General features: G+C 36.6%; 2 protein-coding genes across 2 annotated transcripts; one reads left to right on the top strand and one right to left on the bottom strand.

Moving 5' to 3' along the window:
• Positions 1-921: 921 nt before the first annotated feature.
• abtb1 (ankyrin repeat and BTB (POZ) domain containing 1) lies at positions 922-11,793 on the top strand. The gene is made up of 12 exons (XM_006631000.3): positions 922-1,157; positions 2,794-2,856; positions 2,945-3,000; positions 4,200-4,344; positions 4,753-4,912; positions 5,771-5,816; positions 5,937-6,053; positions 6,770-6,885; positions 7,868-7,966; positions 8,507-8,674; positions 9,675-9,875; positions 10,767-11,793. The coding sequence occupies exons 1-12, from the start codon at positions 1,102-1,104 to the stop codon at positions 10,971-10,973; spliced, it is 1,434 nt and encodes a 477-aa protein (XP_006631063.1). The 5' UTR covers positions 922-1,101; the 3' UTR covers positions 10,974-11,793.
• A 1,499-nt stretch (positions 11,794-13,292) lies between these two features.
• Positions 13,293-20,442, bottom strand: LOC102684400 (gamma-glutamyl hydrolase). The gene is made up of 9 exons (XM_015348327.2): positions 20,088-20,442; positions 18,466-18,580; positions 17,615-17,665; positions 17,400-17,484; positions 16,184-16,322; positions 15,513-15,619; positions 14,868-14,958; positions 14,293-14,430; positions 13,293-14,202 (listed from the first exon to the last, which is right to left on the bottom strand). The coding sequence occupies exons 1-9, from the start codon at positions 20,188-20,190 to the stop codon at positions 14,081-14,083; spliced, it is 951 nt and encodes a 316-aa protein (XP_015203813.2). The 5' UTR covers positions 20,191-20,442; the 3' UTR covers positions 13,293-14,080.
• Between the last annotated feature and the right edge of the window lie 1,979 nt (positions 20,443-22,421).

Genomic DNA, 22,421 nt, shown 5'->3' with positions numbered 1-22,421 from the left:
CATTACTAAAAACATTGTTTTATTTTTACTGCAGAGAAAACATCAAGAGATCTTGTTTCAATTGAGGGTTGTCTATCTTACATGTAGTAAATGATCAGGTGTAGAATTTAGACGTACAGTGTAGGACGTTATTTCTAGAATCAAAGGGGTAAGTGTGCATATAATGTAAATGGTGCTATTTAAATTAATAATTCCTATTGTAAAAATGAAACATGTAAAAATGCAAACTTACATATATTGACAGGCTAAAATGCCATTTGTTGTCAGGCAGTACAACAGGTAGACCCACACCACCTCATGTTCTACAGTATTTAGTATATTTACAGGTTGTGATACCATTGTAGAGTTTTAAATGTACAGTGTAGTAGCAAAGTGGTAGCTCACCAAGGATATTTCTATTCACAGATTGCAGGCCAACAGTACAATGCGTTGCATCCAGTGCTGTATGTGAGACATTTGCTGAGGGGAAGGAACAAATTGCATAAAAGCAAAAGCAAAGATTTGAAAAAACGTTGGCACTTTCTAATGGGTTGGCTGAATACCAGTGACATTGTAGCTAGTTCATATACAGTATTAAAATTTAATTTTGAAACAAAAGCTTTTTATAATGCTTAACTTGTGCTTATATTCCTCTTTCATGTTGTTTATATGACAATTGCCAGTAAGCAGTTATTCAGAGAAAATAATGAATGTTAACAAGTTATGATATGAAATAATTTATACATTAATGTATATTAGTCATTAATGCGACTCCTTTGGTCCTTGATAATGATTATTACATATACAGATTAACTAATAATTTTTCTAATTTTGTAGTTGAAATTTGTGAAAAACAGCCAATCGTGAATGTGTTATATCCCTCCACACCAATAGCTAGCGCTGTGGAAAATAGCGGATCTTAAACGTCAGCTAAAAGGAGGCCCACAAACACGGTTTCCTTGTTTTGTTTACTTCCACAATCAGCTGGTAGACGAGAGATATAGGGAATTATATTTCCGATCAGTTCTATTTACTGTGCAGAATCAGCGATCTGCATTTATTCCTCCTTAACGCGGCGGTGGCTGTTTCAATGCATTTCAGAGAACTGAAATCTCCGTGGAGATGGACACAAATGATCTGTTTACGAGCTGCAGGAAGGGCGACATTTCTAGAGTGAGGTAGGTGGAGGCTGTTTGGAAGTTTGCTCAGAATTCAAATAGTCTTCAAGCAACACATTATGCCCCGCCGCCAGTGAAAGTCGAGCAGGTTTGCTTTGATGAACGTGTTCCCTTTGATATAGGCAAATGATCTGTGTTAGCTACATGCCTTTAGAAGAGGGAAACTTGAGTGGACAGATCGCACATAGCCCCACAAGCAATGCTTGGTGTGAAAGGTGTTACGAACTGCATACGTCGTAGCTGGGGGCTGCATTTTATAACTGATTTTAGATTAGTTGGACAGAATCTATTTAATATTATAATACTGTGTGATATAATATCTGTGTTATAGTTATATATTTACTTTAAAAGTAGGTATTATATTTTTAACTTTAAGTAAATTATATTTTTAACTTCGGAAGTCCAATAACCATTTAAAATTAAGCTTTCTATGCAAATATGTATGTATATCTTCTATGCAGGAGGGTAATGAAAAGAAACTATTTTAAAGTCATTTACCGAAAGCTTCTGCAAATTTTACTGCCGTCATCGATTCAGCAAATTTAGTTTTGCTTTACATGCTGGTCACGTTGCGTGTGCGCTTCCTGGATTTCTGCTGGTAAACAACACCAAACATCTGACATTGACAGATACAGCGAGAACTGACAGGCAGTGCCGAGCTCAATGTAAACACGCTAGGAACGAGCGTCAGCATGAGGCGTTTTCTGAAAACCTACTATGTCATCTGCTATCTGTAATCACCTGTTAGAGAGCGAGGGTGATGCACACTTAGTCAAAATACCATATAGTAAACACTTGGATTATAGTGCAAATTGTGTATTGCAACTGCATAACTTTTGTGTACAGTACAGTGCAGTGCTGTACAGTATTATATCAACATGCCACAGTGCAGCTGCTTGCCAAGCAACATATTAGGAACTGTCACTCTGCCTCAATGCCTCAGTGTAGGTTTAAGCCAGCAGCCATATCACCCTGCAACTCACAGCTGGCAACCCAGTGAAGCTAAGCAGGTGTGAGCCTGGTGAGTACCTGGATGGGAGACCTCCTGGGAAAAACTAAGGTTAACAGGCGCCGTCCTTCGGATGAGACATAAAACCAAGGTCCTGACTCACTGTGGTCATTAAAAATCCCAGGGCGTTTCTTGAAAAGAGTAGGGTTGTAACCCCGGTGTCCTGGCCAAGTTTCCCATTGGCCCTTACTAGTCATGGCCTCCTAATAATCCCCATCTATGAATTGGCTTCATTACTCTGCTCTCCTCCTCACTGATGAGCTGATGTGTGGTGAGCGTTCTGGCGCACTATGGCTGCCGTCACATCATCCAGATGGATGCTGCACATTGGTGGTGGTGGAGGGGAGTTCCCATTACCTGTAAAGCGCTTTGAGTGGAGTGTCCAGAAAAAGCGCTATATAAGTGTAAGCAATTATTATTAAGCACTGATATCTCTGGAATGCTTTAATATCTATTGAACGCAGTGTCGCTTGGATAAAAAATATCACGTGAAAAGAAAGTTTATAAACATAAAGTTTTAGCAATGCCATTTTATGCATGAATTGGTAGATGTATGGGGTGTTTACTAAAGTCTTTGTAAAATCAAAGAATATGTTTGGCTATACAAGGAAATTATATTTTTTCCAGGTATCTTGTTGAGCAGAGAGATGTTGAACTGAATGTGAGAGACAAATGGGACAGTACCCCTTTGTAAGTATTCTCTGTATTTTCTGAGCTTGTAAAGTTAAGATGCTCCAGTACATTTTAGCAGAACAACTTAAATATTCTGTTTTGACAGGTATTATGCATGTCTCTGTGGACATGAGGAACTGGTTCAGTATCTTCTGGCAAATGGTAAGAACACAAACATAAAAAAATAGTTTTTCTTCAAGTCAGAACAAAGAGTTCCCCTTAAAATTAAAATGGCTAATCCCGATTTTTTGGCACTGTTGGACATTTAGGTCACAGGTCTTAATTTTTAAGTGACTCATCCTAATGTTATTTCAGAACTTTTCCAATGTTTTTTAGAAAACATTTAGAAAAGTGAAGCCAATTTATTGAAAGTACTGAGCAAATCACAAAACGTAAACAAGCTAGATTGTCATATGTAGATATTTTTTTAATTTGTCTTAAATGAATGTTGCATGTATCTTCTTATCTCATTTCATCCATGATGCATCCATTATATTTTCTCTCCATTATCATCTGTTTAATCTCTTTTGACTTACTGTCTTATTGAAAACAGGCCCTGAAAAGATACCTCTGGTAATAAACATGACTTGACAAGTGGAGGTGAACTGATATTGCACTATCCTTCTTGTTGGACACCGGCTTTTTTACATCACCTAATCCTAATGCATGTAGAATTCTGTTGCAATTACTGTAGTTCCTTTATGTTTAAGCAGGCTGTTGTGTGACTCCAGCAGTGATGGGTCTTTATTGCAGCTGCCCGAGGAATATTTGACAGCTGAAACTTTGTGGTTCTTAGCTTTACAGCTGATAAATGAGAGAATGATAACGCCTCTTTGCTCAATTCTCTGGGAGGTGTTTTGTAATAAACTTATTTCAAAACTGCACTGAACTAGACTGACCTGAAATGGTGCTTGTGCAGGCTTAGAGCAGTACTCTGGCCTTCCACCACATTACAGGGGTGTTGCAGTTATTAGGGTGCAAGATGAAAGACACTTCTGTTACCCCTTAAGTAACTGTGATGTGCCGTACTTTGGTGGTTACAAACAATGTACAGTTCTCAGATTTGTGGTGACCTTTCTCCATAGAAATCGAATTTGAAAATGCATTTTGAAAGAAGAGCTCCTGAAGTGTGCAGTCCAGTTTATTTTAACAGCTATTAAAGTCAGTAGGAAACAAGTTGCAGTTTTATTGTGAAACAAAGCTTTCAAATTTGCACAAAGTAATTTCAGTTTGAATATAACCCACTCTCCCCCACCACACAGTTTTCCTTTGTCAGTCTCCAGATAGCTTGAGTAGAGCTGTGTATCCTGTGATACATCCTACATTGGGGAGATTTAAAGTGAAATGCTGATTTATTGCAGGGGCAAAGTGTGAGGCCAACACTTTTGATGGAGAGAGATGTTTGTATGGGGCTTTGAGTGATGCCATCAGAAGGTTACTGAAGGAATACAAGCGCATCACTGCCAAAAGCATGCAGAGGGATTACTATGATGACTTCCTACAGAGGTGAAACTTTCTCCCTTGTCAAAAAATAACAATACATGGCTCACGCATGTCCCATTGAACATTTTCAACCAGAAATTGTCATTCATTTATTGTCTATAAAATACTTTTTACGGTTTAAATGTACAGCATTTTATGATTAACACTAAAACAAAATGAAAGCAGTGTACCTCTTCAATAAAACAACTAAATATTAGAAATTATCTTTATATTATTACATATTATTTTTCTAATGTATTTTTTTTAATTAAAAAAAAATACAGGAAGAACCGTTTTGGTCCGTCGACTACATTTGGTCTTAATTAAGAAAGATTTCAGAGTGCACTGCTATGGTTTTAAACCATTATAGGTAGTTTCAGTAGCTCAGGAGCAGATGTTGCCTTTGGAAAACAGTCTTTCCTTTTCTTGTAGATTGCTTGAGCAGGGTTACTACAATGACATTGTGTTCATTGTGCATGGGGAGTCCTTCAGTGCGCATCGCTGTATCCTGAGTGCACGCTCAGAGTACTTCACAGAAATGTTTGAAACCAAATGGAAGGGGAAGAATGTCATTGCCCTGAAGCACCCACTGGTAGGAATAATCAAGCAGCACGTTCACCTGTCTGTCTTTGGCAGTTTTTCGGCTTTTTCTGTCCTTTTGTCTGATACTCTTCTATCTTAGAGTCCATCTGATCTCTCTTTTTATCCATGGATCAGTTCTGTCATACATCCTTCCTTCTAAACATCTGTCATGAGTCATCTGAGATACAGTTTCTAAAGTCATTGGGCTGGCTAAGATTGAATCTTTATATTTGTCTAGTAGCAAAAGGATTGTGACAACTAGCTGCAAAGAGAAGGAATATAGAATCCATGACTGTGCTTTAAGTTTGAAGGTGTAAATAAGAAAAGTGGTCTTGCAAGGCAGTCCGCTATCATGTACAGTTATTTTAGTGGCAAAATGCTTTAATTCATATCAGCATCCTAGCTGTTGTTTTCTGTTATAATAAGAACTGTTGTGTAAATAATTGAATAATTGAAGCAAAACAACTGTTACACAGAAATAAATTGCAGCTTTTGGAAAAGTACCCTAAAGAATTTCTCTTGTTGACTCCTTGTAAAATGACCATTATCTGTAGTTCTGACTCTTGAATTTTGATTTTGAGTATTCAAAACCAAAATGTAATAGTTAATATTATATTGGGAAGTATAAACAATAAAATAAAATAAACTATAAACTGCAGCTACAGAACTCTCTCTGTAAATTATACTGTTGTTTTATTTTTCTTTTAGAATTTAATCTGTTCTAAAATCATTCTTGATTTGGTCAATGTTTTCTCCTATCCCTCTAAATGATATACTGTATCCCAACGTCAAAGTAAAAAAAAAACCTCAATCTGTTTGAAACTTATGCAGTAAAGAAAATGACATTCTTGTCATGTTCATCTTTCAGATTAACCCTGCAGCTTTTGGGTCCATCCTGCAATACTTTTACACTGGTAAGACACAGACAAAACGTGATCTATGTTCAGTATGATGCTGTTACACTCTGATGACTCAGAAAGTTGCTGCATGACTTTATGAATGAATTTATTTGTTGATTATGTACTCTTTCACAGGTCGATTAGACATAGATGTGGGTTATGTGGAGGACTGCAAAAGACTTGCCAAGCAGTGCAAAATGAACGACCTAATAGAGGAACTGGAGAACAAGTGCAAACAAGTGTATGAATTTGGTAAGTAACCATCGGTGAACTACAGTGGACTAATGTCATTTTAAACTAGATAAACTAGTCATCTGGGACTGAGTGTAGAGTAGAACAGACTAGAGAAAAAGTCTTTTCAGCTTTCTAGAAAATCATGAAAAGAAGCCTAAAATGACGATTATATATGGTTGTTTTAATTATAAAGGATATATTTATTTATTTTATTTTAATTATACAGGATTATTTATTTTACATTGTCCTGTCATTTTATTACCTTTGTAAAAATTCATTGTAAGGGCAGAAGCCTTCTTGTACTATCAGTGGGCATTTTGATTTATCATTTCGGTTGGTGTTCCATGCCATTCCTTTGTGAGATTGTTTTTTATTTCGTTTTGACACAAATGGCAGATATAGTATGATAAATTCGAAAAAGTCAGCTCAACGCTGATCCACCGTGGAGCTAGTTCATAGCATAATTACAAAATACACGGGTTAAGAAAAATGTTCATTTCAAGTACAAGATACAAATTCACATTTCTTTTGTAATTAAAATAAGTGTAAATTAGAATATGTTGTAAATTTATGTCTACAATAGTAAAATACTAGTAAAGCACAAGTAGGTCTACAAGATGGATTTGAATGAAGATGGATTTCAGAATACATGGGTGAAGTGATCTGGAGTTTAGGCTTGACACTATTGTTTTGTGCATGACACAGATGCGAAATCCTGTATGTTTGTCTTACAGTGTCTTCTAAGCCTGGAACCTGTGTAAAAGTCCTTACACTGGAACCCCAGAATAACTGTCAGCTACAGGAAGACCTGGCTATATTAGCAGACTGTGCATTACCTGCTGAGCTCCGGGTAAAGAACTGCGATCCTGTCTGAATAGGGAATATGATGTATATAAATTAAATACACTACATTGTGATTTTCTCTGTACCCTAAACCATGTTGTTAACAAGTTATTTTCACCCACTGGGAGTTTTTTTTACTCTGTCCTCTGTACCTTGTGGTTGAGTGTTATTATAAAGTTTACTGCTACCAAAATACATAAAGATCTCTCTGGCAAACATTTGCAAATGGTACTATTCCATATAAAAGGATTGATTGAATCCTTTGTCAAGAGGTCTGCTAGTTTAGCCTTCGATAATGCAAAGCAGAATTTTAACTTATATTTAAAGTATGTTGGACCGTTTCTAACACAAAATTATAAAGTGCTACTGTAATCTGCTTGTTGAAACTGTAATTGATGTGCTCTTGGTGAATTACATTAACTTGAGAGCTTCACGAATGAGACAGGTTTCTGCTAGTGTAAAGGCTTACAAGGTACACAGTACCATTCCCATCAAATCTGAAAGCCCTGGTTTGGTAGTGAGAAAGGAAGAAGATGGTTTTCCCATTAAGAAGGGCATATAACTACTAGAACATTAAATTATAATATTGAAAGCAGACCCCGGGAAGCAAACCAGAACCTGCAGTGTGGGAAAGAAAGCAGGAGGTTGTTTTCATCTACTGAAGGTGAGACAGCATGCAATAAGAGAGAAAGAGAGAAGCCTGTGTGGTAACTCAGAGATTAATTTAAAAACAAAATTAAGGGAAATTAGTTTCAGTGGTAATGTGCCCCATGCTGGGTTTTTTTTTTGAATGCACCCATCTTCAACTCAACTCAACAGTTTACTAAGTACAGTATGTAGCAATTACCCAGTATATAATCCTGCTGCAGTTTAGGAAACAGTTTTCCCTTCTTTTATATGTAAAATGTATACATTAAAAGTGTAAAAAATGTTTTACATTGGTATTACATTTTGAATATAATTAGTTTTTTTTGTAACCTTTTTTAAAGGTGGGATTTGGAGAGTTGCCTTTTGACAGAACAGACAACTTTACAAGTTACCCTGACATCTGCTTCCAAGTTGACGGTTATGGTTTCCTTTGTCATAAGGTGGGTGCAGTGAGGTTTCACAGAGAATTGTGTATAATATACAGATGCATACAGCTCTCAGCTATTGCAATGAAAAAATACATTGTAATAAACAGTGTAGAAGGTGTATATTGAGTAGATTTTACCAGATTAAAAAAAAAACAATGCTTCACTGTACAGTATTGTGTATGGGATTCAGCTTGGTGACATTTCTAAAACTTTTATACATTAACCTAGTGTACTTAATTATACTTAGGTATAGTTTCATCATCCCTCACATACTGTAGACTGAAGAACCTACTCTTACATTGAGGTCTCTTTAAAAATTTCTGGCATCTGGAGGAGAAAGAAAAGTCAGCTCTCAGAAGTCCTATCAGCAAGTGCATAAACATTAAAGAAAAGAAACTTTAAAGCTATTGGAAGAAGTGAAAGATAGTTTCTTCGTTTTTCTTTATTGTCTTCTAAAATCTGGAAAAGGTGACAGTGACGTTAGGAGAATTCTGGGGGATCTGAAAGTTGTCATGGACCTGGTTGAGGCAGTGTGTTTATTGGCACATGCAGGTGTTCTTCTGTGGCCGCAGCGATTACTTCAAGGCTCTGCTGGAGGACCACTTCAGTGAGAGTGAGGTGTTACAGTCTCAGCCCTGTATCCCCGTCGTTACCCTCCACAACATCTCAGAAGACATCTTCATTCGAGTCCTCTACTACATCTACAGTGACGACACAGAGGTAGACTTCTCAGCCTGCCCTGTTCAGTTTACAAGTCACACTAATGTCTTTATGAATTGCAATACAGCACAAGTTTACATGGCCTAAAGGACCAGTTCTTGTAGCAGGAAGCAATCTCAAGAGTTCAAAGCTTCCCTGAACTGGACGCTGATCAATCCCAGGTTAACCAGCCAGTTTTTGCTGGCACTCGGTTTACATAGCTGGCTTCACTCAGAGCACCTGGTGGTAAAATACATTACACAAATAAGTGTCTGCATAGATAAAATACTGAAGCATTAACAAAGTTACATTTACTGTGAAAAGAACTGTCTTTTTTGATAATAATTTATATAGCGCTTTTCAGGACACTCCACACAAAGCACTTTACAGGTAATGGGGACTCCCCTCCACCACCACCAATGTGTAGCATCCACTTGGATAATGCCATGGCAGCTGAAGTGCAACAGAACGCTCAACACACACCAGCTATCAGTGGGGAGGAGAAGAGAGTGATGAAGCCAGATGGGGATTCGAAGATGGGGATTATTAGGAGGCCATGACTGGTAAAGACCAGGGGAAAATTTGGCCATGACGCCGGGGTAAGACCCCTTCTCTTTTTGAGAAACACCCTGGGATTTTTAATGACAACAGAAAGTCAGGACCTCAGTTTTGTGTCTCGTATGAAGGACGGCGCCTTTTTACAGTATAGTGTCCCTGTCACTATACTGGAGCATAAGGACCCACACAGACCACAGGGTGAGCGCCCACTACCCCTCTGATACCTCTTCCAGCAGCAACCTCAGCTTTCACAGGAGGTCTCCCATCCAGGTATTGACCTGACCCACACCTGCTGATCTTCAGTGGGGTGCCAGCTGTCAGTTGCAGGGTGATATGTCTGCGAGCATTTTTTTCATGTAGAGAAACATTTTTTGTTCTTTTTGTTTTGTTAAAAGCAATGCTATTACTCAGAAGGACTTGGCAGTTAGTCTTCAGTCCACAAATTTGCTTCTGTTCTCCTCAGCTGTCTCCGGAGAATGTGTATGACGTTCTGTGTGTAGCCGATATGTACCTGTTGCCGGGGTTAAAGAGGCTGTGCGGCAAAACCCTGGCTCAGACCATAAGGGAAGAGAATGTCCTCAGTATCTGGAAGACCGCCAAACTGTTCCGGCTATCACGCTTGGAGGACCAGTGCACTGAGTACATGGCCAAGATCATCGAGAAGGTATGTTGGTCGGCAAAATGTTATTTTATTGGCGTATCTATTTGTGTTTTTAAATAGAGTTTGTAAATTCATTTTAGTTTAATTTGGTGATTTGAATGAATACTTTCTTAACCACCTTCAACAGTGTAGAGGTGGCATACTTCCTCCAGAGCATTGTCCAGATAATATAATGGTTTTTGCATGGAACTGAGACATGGGACACCTGTGCTGACATTGTCTCCTTGAGTACCAGCTTGGTGAAGTCCACTGCAAAGTATAATAACACTAACCTTTGGATATGAAAAAAAAAATGTATTAAGTAAATGTTTTCAGAGTGCTGTGTTTTTTAACTTGGCAATATGTACATACCTGTGCTCCTACCATTCTCATGTAGCTTGATTCTAATTCACAGAAGCCAAATGCTGCAAACTGCATTTAATGTCAGTTTAGTCATCAGATTTGCTCATGTCATTCATGCAATGAAACTGATACATTTTATCAGTTGTATTAAATTGTATAAATTAATGAAAATTTATATAAAAAGTTAATCTACCATAGATTAAATATATGAGGATGTTTGGTGCCAACTATATTTAAGCATACAGATCTATATTCATAAGACATTTCTTATCACTTCCAGTGAAGTGATAATTCCACTTCCAATTTATATTAATGAATATAAATTTTCATTAATTTATATTCCCGTTTATACATCTGTGACAAGAAAGTACATGAAGATGTAACATAAAAGACAAGAATGGGGTTGCAATGTGACTTTCAAGTATTGCAGAATTTTAATTTATAATGGCACCTAGGCCCTTAAAACATTAGGAGTTTGTTCCTTTTCCGTAAAAGTGTGGAAAGTTCATTTAGAGTGAACTTAGCCAAGAACCTCTGTGTTTAAACCCCCAGCTTGTGGAGTCAGAAGAGTTTGCAGAGATGATAAAGGAAGATGCGAGCACAGTAGAGGCACGGCAGGAAACAGACTCCATCCCACTGGTTGATGACATTCGTTTCCACATCACCAGCAATGTGCAGACATATAGTGCCATTGAGGAGGCCAACCAGAAACTAGGGGATCTGGAGCAGTTGCTGGCAAATATTGGGCTGGAATGTTAAGTATTTCCTTGGATCTTCCTATCCTAACAAATGCTTCACTTGAAAATGCTCCCCAAATGTTTTGGGAAGCCAGTTACATCAACTCTTTCTAGGTACAAGCTGTTGCAACCACTGTCCCACACTCCTGTTGATAAAAATATGTTTTATTACTTGCACGTTTATAGAACATAAGCTTGCACACAAACAATATCTTGTCAAAGGTCACAGGCAGAAATATAAACCACTGTTCTTCATTAGATGTTCCACATCAATAGGTCAGGGCTCTCGTGTTGAAAAGTGATGTAGTTTGAATGCACAAATGTTTGATATATTTTAAAAGGAATGCATGACATGGTGTTCTTTCAGAATTATTTACCATAAGATGCAATGCACATTATTCTGCATCTTATATTGCCTTTTTTGTTATTACAGCTTTTTGAGTTGTGCTAGTCCTCGGGGTGTTTTCCCACTTTTGTATTTCTGAATTACTTTTCAGCTACAAAGTCAAATTTATTAGCTGTAATCTATGCATAGTCCTAGATAAATCCTGCAACAAGATTCTTTAAATTCAGTAACAAAATATAGTCATGTTAATTAAATTGGAAAGCTTGTGTTATATTAAAAATTAAAAAATTAAGTCTAAATTAATTACTTGAAGAAGAGGGAGTTCAATAAGAAACAAAAATTAAAACCACCTTTTTTTATTGTCATAGAGGTATAATGAACAGGCTGTATTTCTTTTTTCAGAGTACTTGAAAACTGCTTATACTTATACATCTGCTTAACTACAGTCTGTGCACTATATATTTCACTTTATGAAAAAATTAAACCTTAAAAATGATTTGTCTTCTTCTTTTTAATCAGTGTCTTTCTGAATTATTGCAACCATAAATTCACACATTTGTGCCTTTTTGTACAAAGAGTCCAGCTACGTTTCTCACTGTTGTTTGGGAATTATAAATATAAATATAAAAAGTAAAATGTTGATTTCTAATTGTTTCCATAAAGCCCAGGAAAATACTGCTGAATGTAATCTTAAACTCAGCCTCAATGACTAAAGCCATGAACCTTTAGTGGAAATGAATGTATTCTCACCATGTTACTAAATGATTTAACAGTATTTCAGATATGCTTAGTCATATAAAATAGGTTTATTTATTTGGTATTTTCCAGTTCGTCATCATCAGATCTTCAGTTGGTTTATTAAAACAAATGTGATTTATACATGCAGAAGTGAAAGCCTACAATTGTATGTAAATTAGCTGAAAATTCTTTCATTTAGCTCCTGCTACAGTTATTGACAGTACAGTTTTTATTGTGGCAAACTGAATTTGAGTGTAGAAAAGTTCTACTTGTACTAAGCATCAAACGAAATGTGCCACTAATTATGTATATTTTCAGAAGAAGTATAAATTTAAGTTTTGGATATTGAGGTTTTTGGGCATCATTCTAATTAATCATTCATGACTGACTGAAGTGGGACATGTATATATCTCACTTATCCAGCATCACAGTATCACCACATAAGCACATTGTGAGAGGTGTGGACGGCGTGTGTTAATTTAGCCTCAAACAAAAGTTACACTAAGATGCCATAAAGGCCCAGTGGCTTAATGCTACATAATAAAAGACAGGAACAACACCCACAAACAGGATAAACCAGACCAATGTCTGCTGCATATCAAAGGACAGAACCTAGAGCAAGACAGAGTAGGACAAGTAGTAATCAAAGAACAGAACAAGCACTATTCTTCTGACTGTATATAAGAGCTGGGAAACCCTTGCAGTTTGTCTGTTGTGTGGGGCAGACCCAGCTCCCGTTGTCGGACTTATTGAGCTCAATAAAATTGCTCCTCTGATGAAGAATTTCCCACAACACTGACTATAATACATTAAAGTGACTTTGTTTCATAAGCACTGATCACCGCATTAAGTAAGGGAGTTGTGGACACAACCTGTTGAATGTCACGCCTGAAAATCAAAAAACAACAAACAGAAACTATTAAGCCCTAGCTATCAAGAGAGCAACACCTTTGTGCTTTAAGTCTACACACACTTGCCCTTGGGATGTTCACAGCTAGCAGCTTTATGCACCTCTGCTATATGTTTTATGATTTTTGCATGGTTTGCATTGCACCATAATAAATTTAACTGAACCTCTTCAAATGGCTCTCTAGAAAACATTAGACGACCTTTTGTAGTATTTTGTTGTATTTCGGTGTGAAATGCATTTATACCGTTATTCCTATGCCTTTAAAACACGTTCACCTGTTAGTGTGGAGAACAGGTGAGAAATCTAGAATGTAATTCCAGATATGACAGAGGATTGTGAAACACAACTCATGCCAGAGAATCTAAACTTTATTAAGAGTTGCAGTATTACATATGGTTATATCCTGAACCTTAAAAGCCAAGCATCAAAAATGAGAATGCGAGCTGCATCACAACATTGGTGAATTAATCCTTTTTATGATGTGTACATTTTTTAAATTTGATATATTATTGTCCAAAGGCTGCACAGCAAGTAAATACAATGTATTTTATGTTTACTTATAAGTAATGGATCTTTGAAACACAGAAGTCCCAATTACCATGTTAAGGGAAAAATAAATAATACATTCAGTAGTCTTGTCACATTCGTAATGCTGAGATCACTGGACTATTTATTCAAATGACATCTTTTCCATTTGGTGTAACATTAAATGCATGTATCCAGGGAATAAAACTGATTATAAAATGATAATCAGATGTTTTAAAATAAGACATTTAAAATTGGCACTGTATAGCCCATTAGTCCATAACAGTTTCTAAAAATAACAAATAATTGTCAGTATTGTATTTGTAATACATTAGCCAAACTCACAATGGTGAAATGCAGTTCCAGCACTAATGCAGTATTAAGATTGTATTACATATTAAGTTCATCAGAGGACATCTCACATTGCGTTTGAAATTACCTGTATGCATGGTAACTGTTATATAGGTAATATAATTCATAGATTATACCTGCTTATTAAAGACCTCCAATTATATTAACCATCAGCTATTGTGAAGTAAGCTTGATGTGTCAAGATTTTGATGGGATAGACTGTGCAACATCTTGTGGTAGAATTACTGTAAGACAAGGATCAATCAAAGTAATAATTCTGCACAAATATACTTTCCAGGCTAGTGAAAACTGGTGAGTAGTTATATATCAGGGATTTTTCCTCTTCAATCTTATTCGCAAAACGGTGGTGGTTTCTCCTTGCTGTGGACAAAAATAAGAAGAGAAAATGGTTCAAGTTGTGCAGTGAATAGGAATGCAGTGTTCTCCTTAGCTGACAGCGAGAAGCCTCACCTTCGTTCACAAAGAAGCGGGCTGTGTAATACGCTGCATCAACAGCCGTGGTGGTGTGGACCATGCCTGACTTCTCTATCCACTCAAACTGGCTCTTCTCCGGGTGCCACTGCACAGCGTAGAATGGGTACCGGTGTGCTGAAGAAAAGACACAAGACAGTGAGGCCTTCTTCTAAAAATGAAACTGTATCTTCCGCAAAGCACCAGGGCCACAGTCAAATACTGGCAATAATCTGAATATCGTCAAACATCACTTCTAACATGGTTTGCCAATTTTCTGAGTACCGGAGAAGAAACGATACAAGAGAGCAATATGTAAAAAATATCCATATTGTTTTGTTTTGTCGTGTGCAAAACCGGAAGATGGCTTCTAAATACCAAAAATATATGTTCTGGGAATATGTTCAGCCCATGTGGACTTAATTTTATTGGTATATAGAACTGAAAACTGAGTAAGTGTTAACATTAAACCCTCATAACAGAAAGGATAAACTCGTGTGTGTGTAATTTACAGACACTTGGCATATAAGAACTGTTTGTTTTTACAATACCTTATAAATATGATAAAAGCCTACCCTCCATTGTGGATATGAATTCTTTATGTCCATCTGTACTTGTGGACAGGATTTTGTAGAATCTTTTCAATTTCATGTTGCGAGTGAAATTCTGCAAAAGAATCCAGGGTTGAGATAAATGATTAGTTCAGACCACTTAGTATTCTTTTCCCTAGAGATGATAAAGACAAGCCCTCTTGATTTCCTGTTCATTTTCTGGTGTTGCTGTGGCTGCCCTTCTGACAAAGTAAACTACAGAAAGACAAATTAAGCAAACATTTACCCACTTGCAGTGTGAAAAAACAGTCACATGGGACTGTAGAAGAGAAAGGCCAGACTGCAAAGAAGCCTACACAATCTCCTACATTTAGAAAAATGGTAAATGACATAGAACAGCTTTCAGCATTATGGTGTAAACAGTATTTCTTCCAGCGTTCACAGAACTGTTGCCAGATGGCACAAACTCTAAAGGTATATTGTCAGGGTTTGCCAGTTCCTGGTTTGCACCCTAAATCATCTCAATACCCTTCTTTCATTCTGATTACCAGAGCTCATTCTCTGGGTGGTGCAATAATGGTTTAGCAGGGGCTCAACTTGCTTAAACCAGCCATAGGAATGTTAAAATGAGCCTTTTGATGCCACAAACAGCCAAAGGACATCCAATACCTGCAGAGTGAGGCTCCATTTGTGGAAGTTGGAAGTGATGTTCTCTGTGGTGAGTGCGTGAAGCAGGTCTTTTGGAAAGCTCTTGAACAGTCTGCTGTTTGGACCCACTGAACAAAGAAACAATGAAGAGCTAAAATATATGTTAAATCTGAACAAGCATGACAAAAAATAAACTGGAGACTTGTTGGGAGCCGCCGAGTTCTCATTTCTCTTTTTCACTTTGACTGACACTGAAGTAATCCCACAGCGTCTCTTACAATGAAACTGAACACATCTCAAAGCTGAGTTTTGCATTTTTAAAATATTATGAGGAGTAATGATGGTTGGGGGATGATAGTAAAATGAGAAAGCAAATAGTAAGCAAATGTTTCGTGCACTCATTATACCGAATAGGTTCTGGTCCATACTGTAGTTTTAAAATGTAAGTCCATTTGAAGGTTGCACAATTATATAATAAGAGTCTTCAGTTATGCCCCCATGTTCTGCCAACATTTTTTTATGTGAGTGTTCTTAAATGAACACTGTCCTTTAATACTGTCAAGTGAATGACAAAACAAGAATTTTACCAAGCCGTGACTATTTTTCCATGGGTCTGCAAATAATGAATGCAAGAGGGATGAGTTATCCTCTGTATGAAGAATCAAAGGAAGGATATCAATATGAGTTCTCACCTGAAGTGAAGGTCAGAGGCAGAGCTATGGCCTTGGTGTCAGTGAGAGTCAGGAGATTTTTGCCACTGGTGAGAACGGTCATCTCCTGGAATCCTTGACAGGTTCCCCAGATGGGAAAATAATCTGATGCATCATTTGCCTAGAAAACACCCCAGGAAATGTAAAAATGCACATCAGCCTGGCTTTTCTTGGGATTTCTTCGGTACGAGAGGAGTGAATGTCTCCCTTTCTTTATCTTTGCATAAACCCTTTTGTTTCTCACTGTCACTGTCTACATGATGTGCCACACCCACGTTCTGCCTTCTTACACAAGGATGTCTACGAGGCCATGGGATGTTTCTGTCACATTATACACATATTCAACTTTTATTTGACTGATTGAACAATTATTTCCTTAGTTGAACACTAGTCCCTTGTCCAAAACATATAGGTATGACGTGTAGTACATACTGGATTTAAGCAGGGCGAATTACAAATTAAAAAAGCATACATCATGTCAACATACTACGTGCCTGTGTACCAAAAACAAAGTTCTGTATTGTTCAGGACTCACTCCACAGAATCCCAGCGGCTGTAAAAAGTTTCTAATGCCAGGGCTTTTTTCTTCTCTCATGCTGTTGCAGCCTTGATTTGCATATACCTTAATTAACATCCTCACTTCATTTCACCCCTCTGAAGCTTTTTTTTACAAAAATAGTGATGAACAAAGGTTTAGTTTTCTGCCCATCCTAGAAAAATGGTTGGATTGCAAGGGATAAAAAGATAAAACAGCATCTTAAATCTAAGTATTAAATATGTTACGTACTGTACTTGATAAATTACCTAAGATCAATTCAAATCATGATCAACTGTCCATCTGTTTAGTTGCCTGTAATGTACGGGCTGGAGGATCTCATTCAGCCATTTGTTGAAGGGTCCTAGGGGTCAGCTTTGACAGTGTGGATCTGCAGCTTATTTGACACTGATACATTTTCATACAAAGTCATCCCCCCTGTTCAAAGTCCTAAATCTTGGCTTTTACTTTATGACTGAGCAATACATAATCTATATTGTTCACCACTTTAATCTCTTCTTATGAGTGACTAGTAAGATTCACTTCGTATCATTTGTTATATATTCTGTTAAGACCCAGATTTGTTTTCTGGTTGCTCTTTTTATAAAATACTACTATCATACTGTCATACTCATTATCCATTTAGCTGGAAATTGAACATACCTTTATTGCCAAGTCATAGAATATTCTGGATACTCTGCCAAACTGGGAGTTTTCAAGATCCACATCTCCACCGGGAAGCAGTAATCTACAATAATGGAGAGTACACTTGCACTTCACACAGTTCTTATGATGTGTATATATTTTAACAGATAGAAATGGCCATCTTCAAATGTGAAAAAAAAACAAACATATGAAATAAATATTAAAAAACATACCCATTTATAGAATAGAATAACTTGGTGTATTCTTCCTTTGTGCGGTTTATTCTGTGAAATGACAATGACAATGTAAAAGCATTACAAGATTTAAACAAGCTTTGTCTTTTCTTACTTTTGCACATCTTACATCTGTTCTGAATGTCATCATCTTTAGTCCCAAATCAAATCTCAGCATACATTTTAACATGGTTTCCTAGTCATGCTCAGTTCTGCCTTAAAAACCTTACCTATGTTAATATTCAAATGTTCAAATGCTTCTCTGTTTCCTTCTCTCAAGAACAAATTGTAATTGTTAGGAATCATGGAAATCTTTAATACTCATGATTTAATTTCATGTTTTAACCTTTTAATTTGGTGACATCTAAGTTTGTGTCCTTATCCTTTATGTAGCCATAAATTTGGAATGGCACAAAAAGCATTATGAAAGTGGATTTTAGGCATTTACACTTATTGTGATATACACTATACTATTGTGAGAATGGATGGTACCCACAGACATTTATTCATTCAGAATTAGTTTGTTCTTGACAGAAAAAGAGGTTCTCCACCAAACTAAGTTGTTTTGGGCCGCTGAAATAAAACAGTCCAACACGGACATTGTCTGTAGTCATTAAACTACTCTGATGGAATCAGAATGTACTGTACAACTACCACGCAGGTATTTAACAGAGCCTGTAATTACTTAACTATACAGTTTCAGAAAACAAGACAAGAACGAACAAAGGTTATGTTGATTTAGTACAGTTAATGTTGCATGAATACGCCTGCAATTTCCCAGGAAACAGAGCAACTGGTGCTTTTTTTTTTCTTTCCTGTCTGCTCTACACTCCTGAGTGGAAAGATCTTACCTGAGTGGCACAACCCTGGCTCCAGCGGCCTCCAGATATTTCACATATGAAGCAGCAATGTAAGATGAACCCTGTGCGTGAGGGTCACTGGGAAGATTTTCTTGGGCTACGATCCCTGTAGAAGAAAAAAAAAACGTCTGAAAAGCTGACTCAAAACAATTGAAGGAGTAAGAAGTATCCGTGTTGCCAGATTGTCTGAAAGGCTCGGATGCCTGTGTTGTCACTAGAATTTTGATCATGTAGCTCTACTTCTCCCCAGGACAGAACAATATGTCATAAACATTACATGAAAAGCCTTTAGCATTGCAACGTCATCGGGAATAAATATTAAGTACGGTAATATGTTTCTGTAATACATGTAGCTATGTATTTTTATCATGAATTGGTGATTGAACAGTACTGTACCTCACAATGCCATGAATGTAGACTATATATACTGTACATAAAATGTAAAGTACAGGTTTGAGTAGGAAGCTGTTAGTATATTCATATTAATACTTATATGTGGAAGCTTCTGTAAAGAAAGCTCCATAATTTCAGTTCTTACTATGTATCATAGTGTTGATGTCCATTTCTAACTCATCTAAAAGGTTTCAAAATTTGCTATCTGTAGGCAGTCCATCTCAGTTCAGGTAACTGAATTTTCAATTGCACTCCTGAATTCTGCTGACAGCTGAACCCTTTCCAAGCACCTTTGTCTAGGAATCCAGAAACCCTCCAAGAACCTGTATTCATCCTATTATTAATTTATACCAAATAAGAGAGGCACTCAGCAGTTCTAAAAATATATGAGAAAATCATATAATCAAAACTATAATTATAAACAAGTAGAAGGGAACATGGTTTATGACTATTGCATATTCTTGAAAGTTCTGATATTGGATTCTCCAGCGTAAGGTACAGTAGGTAACGTGGTAATTCAAGCAACTTCTATCCAATAAAGCAGAATAAGACAAACTTCTCTACAATGTAAAAATCTCAGCTTCAATTAAATTGTTTATTAGCTCAGTCACTTTGGACCTATTGAAATCTCCCTGAGCACAGGAATGTCTCTGGTGATCGAAAATAAAGAAACTTCTTTATGTTGGAAAATGCATATTTCTCTGATATAATGTTCAAAACAACGTCGTAGAGTCTACCCTGGGATTTAACACTTTTTCGTTTAATTCTAACAGCTATTTTTTATTTGAACGTTTCACTAAGAATCCCTTCTTCAGTTTGCCGAAAATAACGTGCCATTTTCAACATGTCACAATAATTAAAAATGTTTCCAAATACCAGAACAAATCTTCCCACGCGTATCTGATATATAAATCCGAAATTCTATGATAAGACAAAAATACATGCAAGTGTAAAATATAAAATCTTAACATCCCAACCTTTTATCAGACAAATACTTCACGCATGGTATTACATAACGACTTGAAATTACACTGGCGGTAAAATACATACATTTTCTACAATTATAGATGAGCTCCAATTACTGTATACACCTGCGCATTTAAATGAATAAAAGGTGTGGACAATCGTTGGCTCCCTTACAAAAATAACCTTTGAGAATTTTTAAAACACTCAAAAAAAAAACGTTTAGCAAAATAGTAGCCTGAGTGATGTCACCTTACCAATGATGGGTCTGTAATTTGGAGAAAGGCTAGAAAACGCTGGAATCGGGAGATAACAGATGACACCGACCATCACCGAAAGAACAATAGCCGAAGAGCACATGATAATTTCTGAACTGAGAGTCTTTAAAAAAAACAAATAAACAACTGAAGCCCCTAATTAAATTAGGCCTGATATACAGTATATGCGTATGATATTGAACGACAAAACCGAACGACCTCACTGCGCTACCGTCTATAGCTGCTGCAAAATGCTCAGCACGCTGTCATCTGCTATTTCAAAGTAAAACTTAACCCGTTATGTCCCATTACTGTATTAACCCGTTAAGAGGCAACCTGATGTGTTGTCTTCATTGTCATTTTTTTTCTTTTTCGTTTCACTAAAAAGTTGTCTGACGGGAGGAGTCGGCAGTCTTGTGTGGACTAATCTTGCCAGCCTTCATACAAGGAACATAAGTGGTATAGACTGAAATTGTTATTTGTGAATGAGTTGCATACAGTATTTGGGTTTATTTTCCTTCTTTGTTATATCAAACAAATGCCACCTTCTATCTAAGTTTATTTGTCCCTTAGGCCAACATTGCTGGAAGTCCACAGATGAGACCACTTCTTTCATTGCTAGATGATGGCCTTCCCTAGATGATTTTATACAATATCTGCCTTCGACTTTCCACTTCCTTCTGGATTCTGCAAACTCATTATCTTTTGGTACAGTGTAGTACTGAACCTGGCCTACCATAGTTGTATCTGATTGGAGTGACAGTCATATGAGAATATTTATTGTATATAGGCTACTATGCCGTTTCATTCCTTGATAATGTCATGCAATTATATATCATGGTGTTGTAGATAAATTGTGTTTATGTGTATATCATAAAGGCAACTATGTCTATTATGTATATTGACTGCCAAAAGAAACCAATTATAACTGTAACAAATGGACAGAGGGAAATTACTTTTTTGTAGCATGCGTACTGACATTTTATTGAACAGACACATCATAGTTAAAGTCCATATAGTTTATTTTCAGAAAATAAAGTTTATTTTGATGCTTAGTACATACTTTACATAGACACTCCATGGCTCTTCTGTGGTCCTATCAGACTGCCTTACCTTGGTCATGTGTAATAGCAGTAACACACCAACAACTCCACTACATATCTGACTGAAATAAGGGGGAAATATAGGTAAACTAGATTGTGCAAGCCCAAAGCATATTTAGCAAGGTCATTGGCGTGGACATCACTACTCCTACAAACAGTAACACTGGATATTTATGGGCCATATAGTCACAACCTTTAACTGACAATTAGAAATGCCACAGTTCTACAACTCTCCAAGTAATAAATGTAAGTCTGTTTGGTCAGTAGTAAATTCAGAAGAGTTTATTTTTTAACACATGCATGACACCCCTGTAAAATTTTAAAGGTCCACATTGTGCTTCCCAGTTAAAAAATATGTTTAAATCACAAAATAGTGCAAGCTGCTTTTCACTAAACATCTCAGTGGTTGTGTTTTTTTCATAAATCCCTGAAGCAAAATTTACAGCTTGTACTGATCACTGTCAACGGAGCTAATTTACCTTGTATTTAAATTCAGCAGACTACCAGTTGATAATGTACAATATGTACAATATGAACTTGGCAATGCTTCTGTTTTTACCAGGTGTTGAATGAGAAGTTCTTATAAGATTCTTTTCAAAAGACTGGCAATGTACAGTTTATACTTTGAAATAATCAAAATTACAATATTTAAAAAGTGTGTTAATAATGCATCGCACACCTAGAGTTATGTTATACTGGTAATTAATAAAGATGAAATTACTGCTGAAAGGGGAATATTTTGTTGTAAAATAAAACTGTGAAACACTAGATATACAGTAAATTCCCAGTAAAAAAAAAGAGATTTAGTATCTGTTTGAAACTTTTTTCTAAAATATTTATCTTATCTTTGAGTACCTGTGTGAAGTTAGTTATTCCTTGCTTTTTGTTCAATGTTAGTTACAAGGGACCAGTCTGTGTTAGCAAACCTATCATTGCACTGCAGTAAAGGTGGGAAAAGAAGAGAATATTTCACCATTTATTAAACAGAGAGAAAATCTTAGGAAGGTAACATTTAGTAACACTGAATTACATTTTTAGTAAACGGAGACCACCCCACGTGTACATTCTTACAAACAATGCCATATAATCCTTAAATACAAAAAGAAAACATCCCTTGAACTGTATCAGCATCTGGAAAACGTAACAATTATAATCCCAACTGGTGAAATACAACACCACCATCTTGGTCTTTGGCATCATTTAAAAAACGGAACAAAAATGTTTAAGTGCT

Source organism: Lepisosteus oculatus, chromosome 4 (genome assembly GCF_040954835.1).
Source record: "Lepisosteus oculatus isolate fLepOcu1 chromosome 4, fLepOcu1.hap2, whole genome shotgun sequence".
Classification (NCBI taxonomy): domain Eukaryota; kingdom Metazoa; phylum Chordata; class Actinopteri; order Semionotiformes; family Lepisosteidae; genus Lepisosteus; species Lepisosteus oculatus.
This window is presented reverse-complemented; position numbering and strand designations above follow the sequence as displayed.

Bases quoted from the DNA above. Each gene is read 5' to 3' on its own strand.
- LOC102684400 (XM_015348327.2), bottom strand. From the start codon at position 20,190: ATGTGCTCTTCGGCTATTGTTCTTTCGGTGATGGTCGGTGTCATCTGT. The intron at 17,666-18,465 runs GTAAGATCTTTC...GTCATTTCACAG, and splicing joins GCCAGGGTTGTGCCACTCAG to AATAAACCGCACAAAGGAAG. The intron at 16,323-17,399 runs GTATGTTCAATT...GGTGTTTTCTAG, and splicing joins TCTATGACTTGGCAATAAAG to GCAAATGATGCATCAGATTA.
- abtb1 (XM_006631000.3), top strand. From the start codon at position 1,102: ATGGACACAAATGATCTGTTTACGAGCTGCAGGAAGGGCGACATTTCT. The intron at 2,857-2,944 runs GTAAGTATTCTC...CTGTTTTGACAG, and splicing joins AAATGGGACAGTACCCCTTT to GTATTATGCATGTCTCTGTG. The intron at 9,876-10,766 runs GTATGTTGGTCG...TTAAACCCCCAG, and splicing joins TGGCCAAGATCATCGAGAAG to CTTGTGGAGTCAGAAGAGTT.